At 48.2% G+C, this 16,512-nt stretch overlaps 2 protein-coding genes and 1 long non-coding RNA gene across 8 annotated transcripts in view; 2 read left to right on the forward strand and 1 right to left on the reverse strand.

Annotated features, from left to right (window-relative positions):
* Positions 1-7,621, forward strand: part of Gmpr (guanosine monophosphate reductase) — a 41,588-nt gene extending 33,967 nt beyond the window's left edge. For 2 of the 3 annotated variants that reach the window (XM_048799827.1, XM_048799828.1), the window contains exon 9: positions 5,380-7,315. In XM_048799827.1, the coding sequence (XP_048655784.1) occupies positions 5,380-5,400 (21 nt within the window). In that variant the 3' untranslated portion in view covers positions 5,401-7,315. Of the gene's footprint in view, positions 1-5,379; positions 7,316-7,564 lie in introns of those variants that run through there. The other variant, XR_007346244.1, reaches the window with a different exon arrangement.
* LOC125615595 lies at positions 1,544-4,681 on the forward strand. Its single transcript, XR_007346245.1, has 2 exons — positions 1,544-1,618; positions 4,209-4,681. It is a non-coding gene; the product is annotated as an uncharacterized LOC125615595 (long non-coding RNA).
* Atxn1 (ataxin 1) overlaps positions 7,244-16,512 on the reverse strand; it is a 389,216-nt gene continuing 379,947 nt past the window's right edge. For all 4 annotated transcript variants that reach the window (XM_048799826.1, XM_048799823.1, XM_048799824.1 and 1 more), the window contains one exon: positions 7,244-15,071. In XM_048799826.1, the coding sequence (XP_048655783.1) occupies positions 14,541-15,071 (531 nt within the window). In that variant the 3' untranslated portion in view covers positions 7,244-14,540. The remainder of the gene's footprint in view (positions 15,072-16,512) is intronic.

A 16,512-nucleotide genomic window follows, 5' to 3' on the forward strand; every position in this document is an offset into this window, starting at 1 on the left:
CTCTGTCCTGTTGAAATCCTGGCAGGACTGGGGAGCCGGCCTTGGGGTTGGGGCCCTGGGGAGATCTGCACAACCACCTGCTGTGTAGACCATTTGTGTCTTGCTGGCTGAGTGCCAGGCCTAGGGCCAGCCCTGAGAGCAGGCCATTCTGTAATAATGCCAAGTGGGACTGAAACCATGCACCCTCCAGGGTCCTCTTAAATGACTCGATGGAAGATGGCAGGGCCACTTTTCAGGCTTTCTTTCTTTTCTCCTGCTGAGGGTTTTGCTTCCTTCTTCTTATTTAATACATCTATACCCTGCTGTTGTCTTGTCCTGTTCTCAATGCGAACCTCAGTAGGACTTACTCCCAGGAGAAGTTGTACAGTTTAATATTTTAGTCCATTTCCTGTTACTGTAACAAAATACCCAAGGCTGAGTAGTTTATAAGGATAGGAGTTTATTTGGCTCATGGTTCCGGAGGCCTGGATGTCCAAGAATGTGCTTCTTGCTTTACAGGGAGCACCTTCTTGGTAATAGCAAGGGGCATCACATGGTGAGAGCAAGTAAGCTGCTAGCTCAGGCCTCTCTTCTTGTAAAGCCATAGATATCATAAAGGGGACCCACCCTCATGACCTCATGTAATCCTAATGCCCTCCCTAAAGGTCCCACCTCTGAATACCTCAACAGATGAAATTGGAGCTTGTTGCCGACACATGAACTTTCGGGGGACACTGTCAAGCCCTGGCACTGAACATTTAATGAAGGGTCCTTTGCATAGTCACCCAGGAACAGGATGAGGAATGGAACTATTTTTATATCTTCCACGTGGTTCATTCTAACTTGTATTTTCTTGATAGCTAGTCATTTTGTGTCTCCCCTGTGCCACACACTGGGGTAAACAGAGCCAACCTCAATAGCTCTGTCTCCTCTGTGGCTGCCCCGGAAATTTCATGTCATTTGGTGACGCATGTGTCATATTATCAACTCGAAGGCTAATGCTCATCCAGTAGAGGGACAGGTAGAGTTTTATGGACTCATGCAGGGGGTTTCTCTCCTCTATGCCCAGTCTTCAGTGGAGGGGTACAGTCTGCTTTGAGGGCCGCTCCCCATCTCTAAGCACAGAAAACTTCAGGACACCAGGTGCCTGTTGGGGTCATTGTAGAGGAGTTACCTTATTGAGATTAGATGACATGCTTTCTAAGATGGTGCATGATTCTTGATGTCTATTTGCATCTAAGAGAACACCTTCTCTGTTTGGAAGGTGTCAGTCATTAATAACCATCAGTCATGTTCCAGTACATTGGCTACAAACCTTCTGCAGGCTCCGTTTGTTTCTCCCAGTGTCTGTGCCCCTGCAGGGCAGCAGGGGAGGTGGGGAGAAGGTGCACTGGGGAGGAACTTGGACCTTTCTAGAGTCAGGGCTGGGGCCGTAGCTCAGTGGCAGAGCGCTTGGTGAGCATGTGGCCCAGTGCTAGGGGGCAGCCGGCTCTTTGCAGAGTTCACCCTCTCTGACTCCCCCCCCCCCTTCTTCCCCNCCAGGCCTCCGGAACCATGAGCCAAATAAACTCCTATCCAGCTGGCATTTGCAGTGCAGAACAGAAGCACCTGAGGCCAGGCTGGATTTTGGGGGGCAAGGGTGAGCAGGGAGCAGCCTGGAGGGGAGGCTGCCTTGGCTTTCCAACAGTGCCTTCACTGTGCTGCTCGCGGCCGTCGCTGCCGAGACCGGTTGAGGCTGCAGGAATGGGGCTGGCAGATCTCTGGCTGCCGGGGAGACGGGTGGGGGCCAGGCCGCACCTGAAGAATGCCACCACACTCAGCAGCTCTTGGGCGGGCACAGGCCCTTTGGCTGTGTCACCAGGCAGCCAGCTTGCTCTTGTCTGCTGATATTTTTAAACCCAGGACCCCCAAGGCCCCCTGGCCTTTCATCTCGCTTCCTTCTTAACTGTGCGTTAAGACCCCAACTGCCCAATAGACTGCCTCACCCTCCCACCTGACCCAGCCAGAGCCAGTGACAAGTGACGGGCCAGTGGTCTCGAGGCCTGGGGAGGCATCAGCTGTGAACAGGCGGACGGCCTTTCTCCAGGAAGCCCAGGCTCCGTTCCCTGCGGCCCATGTGGTGGGCAGGAGATTCAGATGCGTCCTGTAAGGTTCCGCCCAACTAGAGGTGGAACTGCAGAACTCCTCCAGGTTCTGGGGCCTGTTCTACCAGAGTTCTGTTCTTTGTAGGGTTCTGGTGGACTGACTTCAATCTCCTCCTCCCAAGCATTTTCCTCTTATGGGGCTGGGGACTCTATTAGTAGGGGAAGGCAGGTGGGCCAAGAGGAGGAACGGGGGCACCCTCCTTCCGGGGTGGCCTCTGGGGGCCTCTAGCTTCTCATGGGAGCTGGGGGAGGAGGTTGCACAGTTGGGTCTCAGTGTGAACCTGGCCCTATAGCCAAGAAGCTTACTGCTCAACCAGCAGCTGTGGCCACCAGCCTAGGCCTGTGTGGTGTCTGCCCTTTGCCCACATGAAGTGCAGCCGTGTGGCTGAGCAGTTGCAGCTGTTTTGGGGCCCCAGACACGCCATACGCCGTGGATAGGGAAGGCTAGCATTGGCTATGTGCAAGCCCAGGAGCCAGGAGAAAAACCTCCGCTTGGAATTTCAGCAGGGAGCACACATCACAGAAACACCAGGAAGAAGAGTGAAATCTTTGACAAGAAAGAAGGTGCTGAAGGAATTAAATCTTACCCCACAGGAAGCCTGAGTTCTGTAGTTGAACCTGCCTCCGTCCCTTTGCAGTCTGGTGACCACAATCTTGTCACGGAGTGATTCTGACTTTGATGTCGTATTTGATTATAGCACTGCTGTTAATGGACGCTTTGCTGTTCTTTCCCAGTTATTAACCATCCCATCCTCACACTGTCCCCAGGAGGCAGGGCACCTTCATTTTATAGATGAGCAGACCCCAGCATCAACCATGAATGACTTGTAAAATGTGACATTACCAGTTAGTACAGAGGCAGGAACGAGAATCTGAATAATTTCCAGCCAATTCTGAAAGGTCCGGGAAGTGTCTGAAGACAGGGGCAATCACTGCAGGGACGTGATTGCTGAGACCTGAACCACCCTCCTAGATCACGTGGGCTATCAGACTGGAGCTGTGGCATGGGTGACTCTGGTTTCCTGGTTTGGTGACCTAGGCCAGTCCCTAGGCCCGCCCTTCATCCAGCCCATGGTTTCGGTAGCTGGGTGTCACCCCAGGAGAGTCTGGCACGTTCGGCCAATAATCAAATATCCTTTGGAAATTCTGCATAACAAGTTTCTGATCAAGACATGCTGTTTCTCCAGGGAGAATATTTCTTCCATAATAACCACCATGGAAAGTTCTAGAATGCAGGTTAGAATCTGCCTGGCCTCAGAGGAGGGCCAGAGAAGGAGTGAGACTTCCTTCTCAAGATGCCCCTGCAAGTGTGGTGGACTGTTGTCACCATTCTGACTTGTGAAATCAAGCCGAGTTAGGTGGTGACCTCAGGAAGGCAGGGACAAGGGTTCTGGGACAGTTAGGTGTTGCTCACTGCTGGTGCCACTTGCCAGACTTGCTTCTGAATACTCCTCTGAAAACGTCAGCTGTGGGGGCCAAAGCTCTGAAGCCACCTCACTAGGCTGGTTCTTAGCTGGGACCCGCCGTGCCCTGGCAGTAGGTGTGCTGACTTGTAAGAGCACAGGGAGCTGAGCTGGTGGCTGGCTGCCCTGGAGACCGGCTGTCAGGCTGGGCTCTGGCATGGGTGGGGCTTTCCATGTGACCTAGGAGGGCCTGCCTTGTCCGTCTCCATATCCTCTTCCTGGCTGTCCAACCATAGAGTTGGTGCTTGGTAGAGCCAAGCCCTGGGTTGGTGCAGGAGGCTGTTCCAAGAGGTAACCCGCCAGGTCTTTCCCCCGTGGGCATGTGGGCACTTGGTCATTTGGAAGCTGGTGCATATGGAGAGGTGGTGTTGGTTTCTGTGGGGCAGAGTGCAGGCTGCTGAGAACATCGCCAAGTGGAACCGGGGAGTCTGCAGTGCCAAGTGATGTCAACCAAGACTTCTTCCTGGTGCCCTTGCGGGGGAGGGCTGCATCCCCCTGGCAGTGCCATCCTGGTGTGCTTGGCAGTGATGCAGTGGGGGGGGAGGGCTGCTGAAAGTGCTGCAGCAGGGAACAGTTCTGCATGGGCTCTCCAGGAAAAAGACACGTCTCCTTTCTCTTCCAGAGCCTCTGAAGGCAAGACGGTGGAAGTGCCTTACAAAGGGGGTGTGGAAAACACTATTCTGGATATTCTTGGGGGACTGAGGTCGACCTGCACCTATGTGGGGGCCGCCAAACTCAAAGAGCTCAGCAGGAGAGCGACGTTCATCCGGGTGACCCAACAGCACAACACCGTGTTCGGTTAATGCAGAGATGGAGTGACATCCCATTGGAACGGAAGCCCCCGTGCCACCTGCTTCTCCCACCTCTCCCGGCTTCTGGCTGCTCCGAATGGTGGTGTGCTGCGTCCTTCCTCCCCCTCCTGCCTGGAGGCTTTGGGGCTCTCCCTCATGCCGTGGGGCCCAGAAGCAGGGCACCGCTGGGCCAGCAGTCAGATCCCAGCTGCCCAGGGCGCACAGCCTTATTGTTCAATCCAATAACTTGCACCTTTTTTGGAAAAAAAAAAAATCATTTTAATACAATGCTGTTGAGACTTGATTGAGTGCTGGGGTTTGCATTTGCAGGAGCCACACGGGGGTCCTTGGAGATTTGGGGGCTGCCTACCCAGCCTAGTGAGTGGCACGCTTGGCTATGCCCATACCAGGTACCTTGGGAGGGCTGGGCAGAGCAGAGCTGGAGTCAGAGTAACCAGTACCCCACTCTCCAGCTCTTGGCTGCTGGAGAAGAACGTGAGGTCTGGTCCCCTGCCGGGGCTCACGGGCTTGGCGGTGTCTCGACACCTCCTTCATACTGGCCTTCCAAGGGGCGTCTCTGGCTACCTGTTGGAGCTGCTGCCTGGCAGCTGGCCTGAACAGAGGTTTCTTCTTCCTTTTCTCCATCCTTTTTCCTCCCCATCTCAGTCCCAACTTGTCAGGCTGGACCTTCTCAAAGAGGTTATAAATTACTCTGCACATAACCTTTAACATCTGGTCCAGCTTCAAAGAGATTAGCGGGTGGAGTCCTGTTGGAAGAGTAACTGGCTCAGTAGCATCCTCAAAGGCATTGTTCTAAGATGAGAGACTGAGCCCTTCCCTTGCCGTAGCAATTAATACCCAATGAGGAAGGACCACGTGGTTCTGCCATAGAGGGTTTGGCTGGCTGGTGACAGTGGTCTTGTCTGGACAGAAGGGCCCAGGGGCTCATGAGGATCGGCAGTTTATACACTCCAGGATGTGACACTTCCTTGTGTTAATGAGGCAGGAGCAGAGTTTCTTTGAAAAGGCAACCACCTCCCTGAGGTCCCTGGAGTAGAGGCGCACTCTGCTGCTGAATAAGGATGAGCCCATCAAGCGTCCAAGGCCAGCCACACTGTCACACTGGGAGAATAGAGGCCCCGTTTGTTTTTCAAGGCACGTTTCCAATACCAGAGTAACTTACCCTCTCCCCACCCTGAAGTCCACAGAGCTGCTCTTTACCTGTGGAAACACGAGGGGCTCAGTTTTGGAGAATGTTTGAGGGTCAAGAGGATGTTTCCTGTTGAGCAAAAGGTGGGGCTCGATGGCCCCCTACTCCCCCTTCCCGCCTGTCTGGGTGAAGTGTCAGCCTCCGGCTGTCCCTGTGGGAGGAGCATTTCACACTCAAGTCCGGAACTTTGTTTTAATGAGACTCTTGCAAGATAAGGGAGAGAAGTGAAGAAAAGGAAATCCAAATCCACTAAAAGTTCCTGCCACAGTACAGGGACTTCCTCTAGGACTGTGACCCTCTCCAAACTCCTGCTATTGTGACCCAGTGTCTCCTTTCTCGAGTTCTGCTCTCAGAGTACACTGGTTCCCTGGAGCGGGATGGCCCCGATCCACGCTGCTTTACCATCTTGTGGAAAGACGTGTTCTTCATCCTCACAACCAAAGGCAGGGGCTTGCAATCCAGCTTCTAGGGAAGTAAAGACAGTCATTGCAAAGGGTCATATTGAAGGAGGCACCATAAAAAGAACTGGCATCCCATCCCCCTTAGCAAGTTCATCTCTGTTCCTGGAGGAGCCCCACCACCCGGGCGCCCCAGAGACCAGGCATCAGTTAGGATGTGGATGGAGGCATAGTGTGCAGTACTGTGGCCACCTGGGGCACAGCCTGTGAGCCTGGCACTCACCTTGGGCTGGACCATGATTCAAATGGTTTCAGGGCCTGACCCACGGCAGCCCTTGAAGCTGTGCTTTGAACCCCTGGGGATATCACAGCCATCGGACTCCAGACCTCTGAGGACCCTTAGCAGCAAAGAAAAGTAAAGCAGGCAAGGTAGCAGTCAGCCAGCTCCAGCTGCCCGGACAGCGGCCCCTCTGAAGGGCCGCCCGGCCTGGCCTCCGGCTCCCCCATCACCGCTCGCTCCATGCCAGTTCTTTCCCACTATGACAGTGTCAGGCCCTGGACTCAAGTCCTAAGAGGATAGCTGATGCCCCCCAGCAAACCCAGCAGAGGTGACAGAGGAAGGAGGGTCCCATTCCTCCCGGACCACACCAGGACTCCTGGGTTTCTCTCAAGTTCTCTTCTGCAACATGGAACCACAAGGCTGGACACCTGTCATAGCTGTGTCCACAGGTAGGGTGAGGACCCCTCCCCAATCCACCCCCCCCCCCAGCCAAGTCTCAGGTCCTTGAGAAACGACTTTAGGCCACATCCTCCCCAGACAACCCCGTGCAAACTTGAGACAGACACGGGGCAGCTCCTCGTACCCAGAGACCACTCCCCACTGGGCTCCTCAACAATCATTGTGGAGCTGCAGGAAACACAGATGATCTTTCCACCTCTAGACCACTAACTGGGCTACAGCAAAACCGCAGAGAACATATTGATTATGCCATGCGAGCCCAGGAAGCTGCCAGATGTTTACCAACAAAACCTGTGAACAACAGGATTCAGACACAAGCAGGATCTGAACCAACCAGGACATCATGAGTGGATGCCAACCTCTTATCTCAGAACCTCATCTCAAGGGCCTCCTTCCCCAAAATGAGTAGGGAAACCAAGTCTCAGGCTACTCAGCAACACCTCCCCAACTCCGCCGGGGGGGAAGTCATGGGACACTTGGTGGCAGAAGGAAGAACTACCCACAGAAGGCAAAGACTCATTTGCAATTGGCACTGTTATTTTATTAGTACGAGTATACTGAAACAATAAACTTGTACTGGTATACAGACAATTTATTTAAAACAATTTTGTTCAAATTTTGAATCAAACATTGTTTTATTATAATAATGAAATAATTTCTACCTAGAAAACCTGCAAGCACCATCAAAGAAAGGGACCATAAAATTCAATAAACAGACTCGAGTGTATCCTACAAATAGACACACCACGATTAGAAAATAGAATATGAATTCTTCCATTTTTTTTAATATTTGTTTTAAAAAAGCTAGTGCAAGTACAATATTTTACACTGGAATTACAGAGAGTATGCACGCATATGGAAAAAGTTCTCCTGTCACAATAAAAGCTCTTAACTATGTATGCACTTAAAATTTTCTTTTCAGTAAGGTGCAAAACATCATTCCTTCCCTAGTTCTTCTCCATACTGGCTGGCTCTTTCTGGTCATGCCCTCGACCCAAGTTTTGGTGTCTATTTTCCCTTGGCCTGTGGGAGGCATACAATTGGAAGTTTGGTGGGTACGAATCCAATGTTTAAACATCCAATGGTACTAATCTCAGAGATGGCTCTGGGGTCAGCACCCCACTGGCTAGAAATGAGGACTGTCTTATCCAAAGGCCACCGCAAACACAGGACTCTATGAAAACCTTTCTGTTGACACTAATTGGGTTTACAGTTGAGCAGTGCAGAGTGGGAGGAAGAATCCTGGCCACAAGAGCAATATTCACACACCTGGATGCACAGGTATCAAGTTTAAGATTCACTGACTCAATAATTTACCCCACTCCTGAGCCAGAGAATAACTTAGAGAGTAGGGGGTTTGTGTGAGAACCAGAGAAAAATTTATGCACCCACCCTCTCAGGGATCTTTAAAGACAACAGCTCTAAGCCAGTGTCACCTGGACCTGGTGTTCTGGAGGACACTATGTTTGTCATCTTGCTAAGAATTACTGTAAACAACTCTTCCCACGCAGGCCTTCAGATTGGCCACGGTTAAGGAGACAGGTCACCGACCATCCAAACAGCACACAGACAAACTAAAGAGAAAGAAAATGTGGGTTGGTGAAGTCTCCAATTTATCTGCAGTGGAAGACTGGAGTCCTTTCAGATAAGAAAAGTTATGGGAATTCTTAGAGACTGTTACTGTAGAGATACCACCTATTGGCCAAATGCACTTAATTTTTAATACAGCTGAACCGTTTGTAATGCAAGCCGTGGGGACATGAGAAAGGGAAGCTGTGGGTCCCTCCCACCCTGTACATGTCAATGTCAGCTGTGCAGACAGTTGCACTGAATTATCAGGGACGGGCTGGGATTCTGAAATTTAAGAACTACAGCTGGGTACATTTAATATCCCCACAGCTGTCTAGCCTGATTTGGGGACAGAAATATGAATTCTGAGAAATCCCTCTACATTTGTTTTTGGCCTCTATTAAAGAAAAATCAAAATGAAACTAAAAGTAAAATGAAGCATAAATATTAAAATTCATATTTTACCCTCCATTTAAATGTGTGTGTGTGTGTGTGTGTGTGTGTGTGTGTGTGTGTAAGGGGCAAGAAGGCTAATATATATATATATATATATATATATATATATATATATTTTGTCCTCAGAATGAGTCCTGTTTTATTGGTAGCTAGGATCCCTTTTAGAAACACTTCATGTTCAGGAATATATTCTTTGGGTTTATAGGAACAGGAAGTGCTGAACATGTCAAAAACATCATCTCTGAAGAAAAAGTAGTTGCAAGTGGCTTAAAAGAGTTTAGACTAAAAAGGGAGCTCTGAGAAGTACTTTCAGCCAGGAATGAACAGTATTCTCAAATAGCGGTATGCAGAGTTTCTCTCCCTCGGCCGAGGGCTATGTAACAAACACATCACAGGAAGCATAGGTGTCGTTTAAGAGCCTATGACCTAGTAATTCTTTCAGGCCACAACCATACAAATCTGATCATTTAGACATGACAAATTTCTATATACAAAAAAAAAAAAAAGTCCAAACATGTAACTTTCAACCTTTCTCCGCTTTTTCTTCTCCGTTTTTACAAACAAGTATGAAACTCACTGTTTCAACAGATCACATCTTTCAAACACTGAATGAATCATCTCGACATTCATTTTTCTTTTGTGCAATTTTATTAAAAACATTACCTGTACTCCTCAAAGTGAGTGCTTAAATTTTTATTTTTCTTCAGCTTCTCAAATTAGGTGTACATTAAAGGAAAAAAAAAATTCCCACAAGGTATAGTGCTACAAGAAAAGATCCTATCAGTAAGGTAACATATTTGAAGCGAGGTCATTTATGTAAAAGAAATCTCAGCTCCGGAGTAGAGGTGTGCAAGTTGTTTGGAGTTTCCTTATGAACAGAAATACAACACTGTCCGTGGAAAAGACAGGAAACCAACCCATCACAATACACCATACGCGTGTGCTTTATAAAAAGTATGTTCTCTGTATTTTTATTACTTGATGTGTTCTTAAATTCTCTATTTCAGAAATTCTGGGTTAAAAACACAAAATGTAGAAGCAACGGCCTCCACTCCACTTTAAAAACAACCAAAAAGTGTAATTCTCTTTCATTCACTGAAGAAACTGGATTGGGCCAGGGAGACCTCCGGCCCTGTTTTCACCTGGATTTATCGAGGGTGACTAGGAAATCGGAAATGCCAAGGGTTTCAGGAGAGACCGGGCCAGTTCGTTGAGCGGCTCGTGATTCAGGAAACAGTATCCATGACAACCAGCGCGGCTCAAGAAGCCCGGTTTTCTGTCCCCAGAGCTCTGCTTCCTCACCCATGTCTGAAATAGCATAGCATTAGTGTCTTCAAAAGCATCTCAGATTTTTTTTTGTTTCTCTCTATGAAAGAAATAGGTTTCCTTAGTAGTCACAGATGTTAAAAGGGTATTGTCAATTGTTTCCTTAAAAAAACAAAAACAAAAAGTGAATCCAAAGCTACGACAACAAAAAATAAATTTTGGCAACTTATTTCAGTAAGGTTTCAAACTATGTGCAAAGAGTGGATTTTTATGAATATCAGGAGCCACTGTTCGTCTTGAACATGCAGCATTCTATTGCAGTCTATGCGGGATCTAAGGAGTGATCACACGATGCAGGAAACCCAAACGTTCCTGGAAGTTGCACAGCCCTACTCCAGAGCAGCAAAGTGCCGCTGCTGGACCTCAGTGTTCCACACACACCAGCCCCGTCCCTGAGTAAGAGGTGTGAAAGTTCCGCAGAGTTCCTTTAGGGGAGAGGGAGGGGGGGGACCCGACACACTCACCGAACAGAAAACACACAGGGTCACAGTTCACTGAATGGGATCAGCCACCATCACTGCCACAGGGTGGGGGGGGAATCATATCATCCCAGACCAGACGAACCGGGGAGAACAAAAACTTGACCGACGTCAAAAACCATCCCCAAAGTCCCAATGAAATGCAGTTTGTATTTCTACTTTTTTTTAAAGGTTTGAGGTAAGTGGTGGCCGTCTCTGTATCCCTCCCTCCCCCTCTGCCCGCCATGTGGCCCAGACAAACTGAAATAATTCCCAAGTTCAACATTCTAAAGGAACAGTCATTTTTATATATTGAGAAATTCCCTATAAAGAGAGGTTCTTGTTTGTTGGTTTCTTATTAATAGTATTATTATTATTTTTTTTTTCTTTTCGCCCTGACTAATTTCTTGGTGATTGTGTTCAGTTGTAAACGTAAAAGGCCTGCTGTTATTTAGTTTAAAAAAATGGAAAACGGGAAAGAAAGAGGAACGAAAGACGGCTGTTGGTAAATATTGCCAAGAGGACAGTACAGAGGCACGCGGCTGATCCTCGTACACTGACCGGCACCGAAGAGTTTCTACGCCTGTCATTGTTAGGTTTGCTACACAGAAGCGGTGACAGGCTGCTCCGGACTCGCCTGTCTGCAAACCAGAGGAGGCTCCTGTCTTCTGCGCGTTCTTCCTACTTGAAGAGGAGAGCTGCCACAAGAGCGCAGTGACCAGGTTGGCAGGTGGTCCCCTCCACAGCCACTGGCCGGCACGCTCGGATGGCATGCACGGTGCACCAAGGGCCACCACGCTTGCTGCCCACGCTCAGAGCCAGGGCTCCAGGTCTCAAGGACACAGACCCCCCCAGGAGGGGCCTGCCTGTTGGCAGAAATGGCCATGGAAAATGGGTGATTCCAGCCTGCATGGCTCCAGGGTGCATCTTGGACGTGATCTGCCTCCTTCCTCCATTCCATTCACTATTTCACGGGGTGATGGGGGGACTGAAGCTCTTCCCCCAGACCTCCTTGGCTGGCTCTCTGTGTGACATGGTGACAGACACAAGGGGCTCCTGCAGGCTCCCCGCCCGCCCAAGCACTCAGCACCCACAGCAGGGGGAAGGTGGGAGGGCTCCCCGTTCTGGTTCCTTCCCTCCAGCCCTTCTCTGGCCAGAATGGGGAAGATCCACCAACCACACAGGGAAAAAAAAGCCAAAAGGAAATGCGCTTTAACTAGAAAGCACACAGGTCAGACTCTGTTGGCACAGAAAGTATTGCACATGCTAAGAGAGCAAGAGAATGCAATGGCAACCCAGGGGAGGACCACGGAATCGCGATGGTGCTCCTATTGCTTCGAACCAAATGTGTTTTTTCCCGTTTTAGTGTTGGTTGAGTGGATGCGGTCAGTTCCATTCGCAAAGCGGGCCCGGAAGGTGGGGTGTGTTTTTCTGAGCCCACGTGAGCTGTTGTAAATAGTGGTATGAATGAGAACAAAGTCCATGGGGCAGCCCCGTGTTCCTCTCACCATTCAAGGTTAAAAAAAAAAAAAAAAAAAGAAAACCCAAACCTAATAATTGCAAGTGCCCTGAGCAGAATATATGGAAGATTAAGCAAGTTCTCTGAACAGAAACGTTTAAGAAAAACAGCACTAACTAAGCAGGAGGACTGCGGAGAGCCCACCCAGCTTCGCTAGCATGCTGAGAGAGTAATGAAGTTCAAGACAAGTCAAGGAAGGAGTTTAGCTATTTCTAAACCTATTTAAATGTTTTTGGTACACCCCAGAAACTGGTTTATAAAAATCATTAGTCCTGCTGAGAGTTAAATGTAAATGAATACTAGACAGCTAACCTGTGGGTTGATGTTAGGATTTTTTTTTTCTATTAAATTTGTGAAATGGAAGAAGTACTACTTTCACTGGAAAAAGAAAAATCTAATAAGTATTTGTTTAGCTGCAGCCATCCAAGTAAGAACATTGAAAAACTTCTCCCTACTTATAAAACATTTTGTTGTTGTTGTTGTTGTTTTGTAAAGAACGTTAGGATGCACTTGAAACCCATAAATGATGATTCAGATCTCTGGGAATGAAAGGTTTAAACTTTATGAAATACCCTTTCTGGGTTTGTACCAAACATTAAATCTTGATTTGATTTCAAATAGAAAAAAAAAGTCATTCTGAAAATAACATTAATAACAATAATAAAGTAATTTTTTAAAAAAAAAAACTTGCTCACATATATAAATGTCTTTATGGAAAACTCTCTCAACGAATCTGAAGAAAATTCTCAGAGTTGTCCTGCTAAGACCTGGCTTTTCATGACAGATGTGGTAGAAAGACCAAAATGAATTTTTTGAAAGGAACATAACCTTATAAAATGGCCTAGAGTTTAGGCAGGTTAGAAAGTAATTTTGCTACATTTATTTATGCTCGTTCTGTCCCCCAAACCTTTCCCACAATGTTATTGGATAAAAACTGCAGGAATATCACACAAATTATAAACTCAAGATGTGCAAATTGCAAGGTTCTTTAAAAGTTCATCTTAAAAACACTGGACAAAAATGAGTATTCTTTTCTCCATCCCTTCTCTCTCAGTTTCTCTGCCAAATCTGCATATGCCTTGAATTCCTTCTCCAACATCAAAGTGGCAAGTGCCTCCTGTCAGGTAGTACTTGGTGGTCATTTATGGTCACATACTAGTTCATAATTCACATTCATCCCTTTAAACCACATTGAAACTTTCAGTATCTTGCTCGTGAGCAACTCTGCAGAGTTGAAATGCAGTTACAGTGTTGGGGGGGGGGAAAAAAAGAAAAGAAAGAAAGCAACTTAGTTTTTTCCTTTTTTTTTTTTTCTCTTCCCAAAGAGTTTTAAGTGAGATACAGTACTCATTAAATGACAGACCAAGATGCTTGGTAGTAAAGTGTGAACAGCATTTTAAGTGCTTAGAGATAGTAATATTTGCTCATCTTCCAAATCTCATTCCTCGTACCCCACTGGAATCTGAAAAAAGTGGCACCCGGGTTGTCCATAGTGATGAACTATAAACAGTACTAGAGTTAAAAGACAAAAGATTTTGCAAACTCAACTGGGAGAGCGTCCTTGCTCTCGCTGGAGGGCAGTTTGCAGCCACCTCTTGGGAGCTAAGTCAATGCAATAACCTGATTGGTTGTCCTAACACTGCTCAGAAACCAGCTCCCACCCACCCCGATGGAGCAACCTGAGCAGGGGCTTCCCTGCTCATGGTGACACCCTGGTGACATCACTGCACTTGTAAAGCAGAAATGAAATCCCACGTGTGGCAGTTGCTCTTTTAAAAACAAAATATATATATTTTTATATATATCAGTGCAGTCAGGCCCCATAGGGGGAAATATATATCTATATGATTAAAAGTTGCTTTTATTGTAAAATAGGTTGGAGAGAAAAATGTTCTTTGAAACTGTCAGCTTTCTATCTGCCATCTGATGTCTCCCTAAGATACCCTGAAGCTGGGTTCCTGATGATGATTTTGCACACAGGGAACCCCAGGAGGACACTGCTGGGGACCCCCATTCCCATGCTGACAGTGAGAGGCAGAGGGAGGCAGAGAAAAAGAGACGCCCACTCTCCACCGCCGCACCCGTGCACCCCTACAGGCGTGCACCCCCACAGGCACGCACCCTGCACCCTGGCAGGTCCCTTCCCGTGGAACTCTCTTGAAACGAGAGGGAATCGTGCCCATTGGATGCCTCCGTGCCGCTGGAGAAGGCGGACGCTGGTGAAGCCACATTCGTTTCCACCCAGGATGCCTGGAGCCTGGATTGTCACTGCTCTGACCCCCCCTCCACCCGCCTGCTCCCCGACAGACACTCTCAGACAAAGCAAATGCACCAGTCTCCCGTGACACACCTGCTGTAACTCTAATGACAAGGTTAGAACAGAAACCTAAAGTAAGAGGATAACATGTAAATACTGTGTTCTTAGCCTACAGTACAGTAATCTGGATACGGATGGTTAGGGAGAGACATTTCCTTCCCCAATCGGCCTCTACTTGCCCAGGTTAGACCGGCCCTCGATGCAGATCTTAACCTCCTGAGGGATGAGAGAGGGCTTGGGAAGAGTCAAAGGTGGCTCCTCTTCTGGCTTCTCCAGTTTGCGGGTCTCCGGAGCTGACCACCTCCTCTTCCTCGTGGCCGTGGGCTTGCTGGGTTCTATTTTGGTGAGGAAGGGCGCTGCAGGCAATCCTATTTTTTCTGGAAACTTCAGTTCACCATTCTCAGAGAGCATCTGGGCACTTCCCTGATTGATTCCATTCTCCTGCTCGGCATACCTGTGTCTACTGCCCGCCAGGCTGTCCGTCTTTGAGTGCTTCAGCAGGACGCTGGCAGGATCCACGGGCTGGCCCTTTTTAACAGAGCCGTTCTTCAGGTTCTTGAGGGTCAGCGAGATGCAGACATCCCCAACAGAGAGTTTGGAACACGGCAAATCAAAGAGCTGGCTGGTTCTCTCTGGGCAGCAGGATGACCAGCCCTGTCCAAACACAAAAAAAGGGTACTCTACCAAAACCTCAACGCTGACCTGCAGAGACAGGGAGAGACAGAGAGAGGGGAGAGGAAGGAATCATGAGAATGATTTGCCGTTTTGGTTAACACATGTGCACTCACAGGCTGAAAAGAAAAAAAAGACTTAGTTTATAAACGATCTTCTCCCCAGAAACACACTACAAATGAGCCTCCTGACCTTCCTTTCAACCCATAAAGATGCTAACTTACCCCATATAGATGCTGGGCAGAGGCCAGTGAGAGACATGTCCAGTGTAAAAAGTCCATTTGGCATTTGAAATGTTTTACTATAGGCTCTCCTCAAACAAGGCATCGACCCCCCGTGACAGAAAACACCCTATGTATGCCCCAAGATGAGCTGGGCTCTGGTAACTCAGGAGCCTGAGCTATAGGGTCCGGAACGTTACCAGCTCACTGGACACAGGTTACCAACATGTGCAACAGGGCTGCATACAGATCCGAGCGACTGCAGGCTCTGTGAAGAAGGCACTGTGTTTATCACTGTACCCCAGCCCCTTGAAGGGGACTTTGCATGTGGCTGGAACAAAACAAATATTTACTGGGTAAATGAGTGTGTGCTCTAGAAATTTCAGAATTGTCAGTAAGGGCTTGAATGACTAGGGAAGGGTTTCCCAGGATCCGAAGGTTGGTCAGGGTTTGGAAGGACACCCAAGGGCACAGTCCATCCTTCAGTTCACGCCCTAGGCACCTAGACCAGACCACTCTGTGTTGGTTTGAAAAGCAAATAACAGAAGCCCAGTATCCCATCCACAGCTGCCCCTTCTCTGTGCCATTGTGTCAGCCACCATGCTAAGGAGACCGCAGGAAGACAGTTCCAGTCCCAAAGGAGATCACAACCAAGTGGGCCCAAGAAACACATGATCAATAACTGCCAATCAGCGTGGTGGTGGTGGGGGGTGACAGAGCTCCGTAGAGTGTGGAGTCACTGAAAGGAGAAAGACACACACCAGTCTAGGAGAAGTGGCGCCTAAGGAAGTTTCACTGGATGAGAAGATGCTGGGCTGAGGTTTACAAAACAGTGAGGGTAGAGACGTGGCAGTGAAGAAGAGAGACCTTGGAGTAGGGCTCTGTGTACAAAGGACATAAGGGGTGTGCAGGGGACAGTGAACCATCCACAGTCTCACTGTTGTCACTGCGTTAGAATGAGATGCACTTCAGATTTTTAACAATTTAATTCTCCTGGGCATTTTATGTCTTCAACTTTATTTTCAAAAGGAGATAAAATGAAATAGTTTAAAAAGCAAATTTTCAATGGTCCTTATGGATGGAGAAGACTAGATAGATGGTTTGAATCAACCTTCCTGCTAAAGACAAAGTTTGAAAAAAAAATTGCACGCACATGCACACACACACAATAACCACCCCCCCCCTCCAAAAGCCATTTTTTAAATATGGCACTGGACAGAAAATGAGAGTAAAGAATTACTGAGTCAGAT

The sequence above is a fragment of the Marmota marmota genome, unplaced genomic scaffold (assembly GCF_001458135.2).
Source record: "Marmota marmota marmota unplaced genomic scaffold, marMar, whole genome shotgun sequence".
Classification (NCBI taxonomy): Eukaryota; Metazoa; Chordata; class Mammalia; order Rodentia; family Sciuridae; genus Marmota; species Marmota marmota.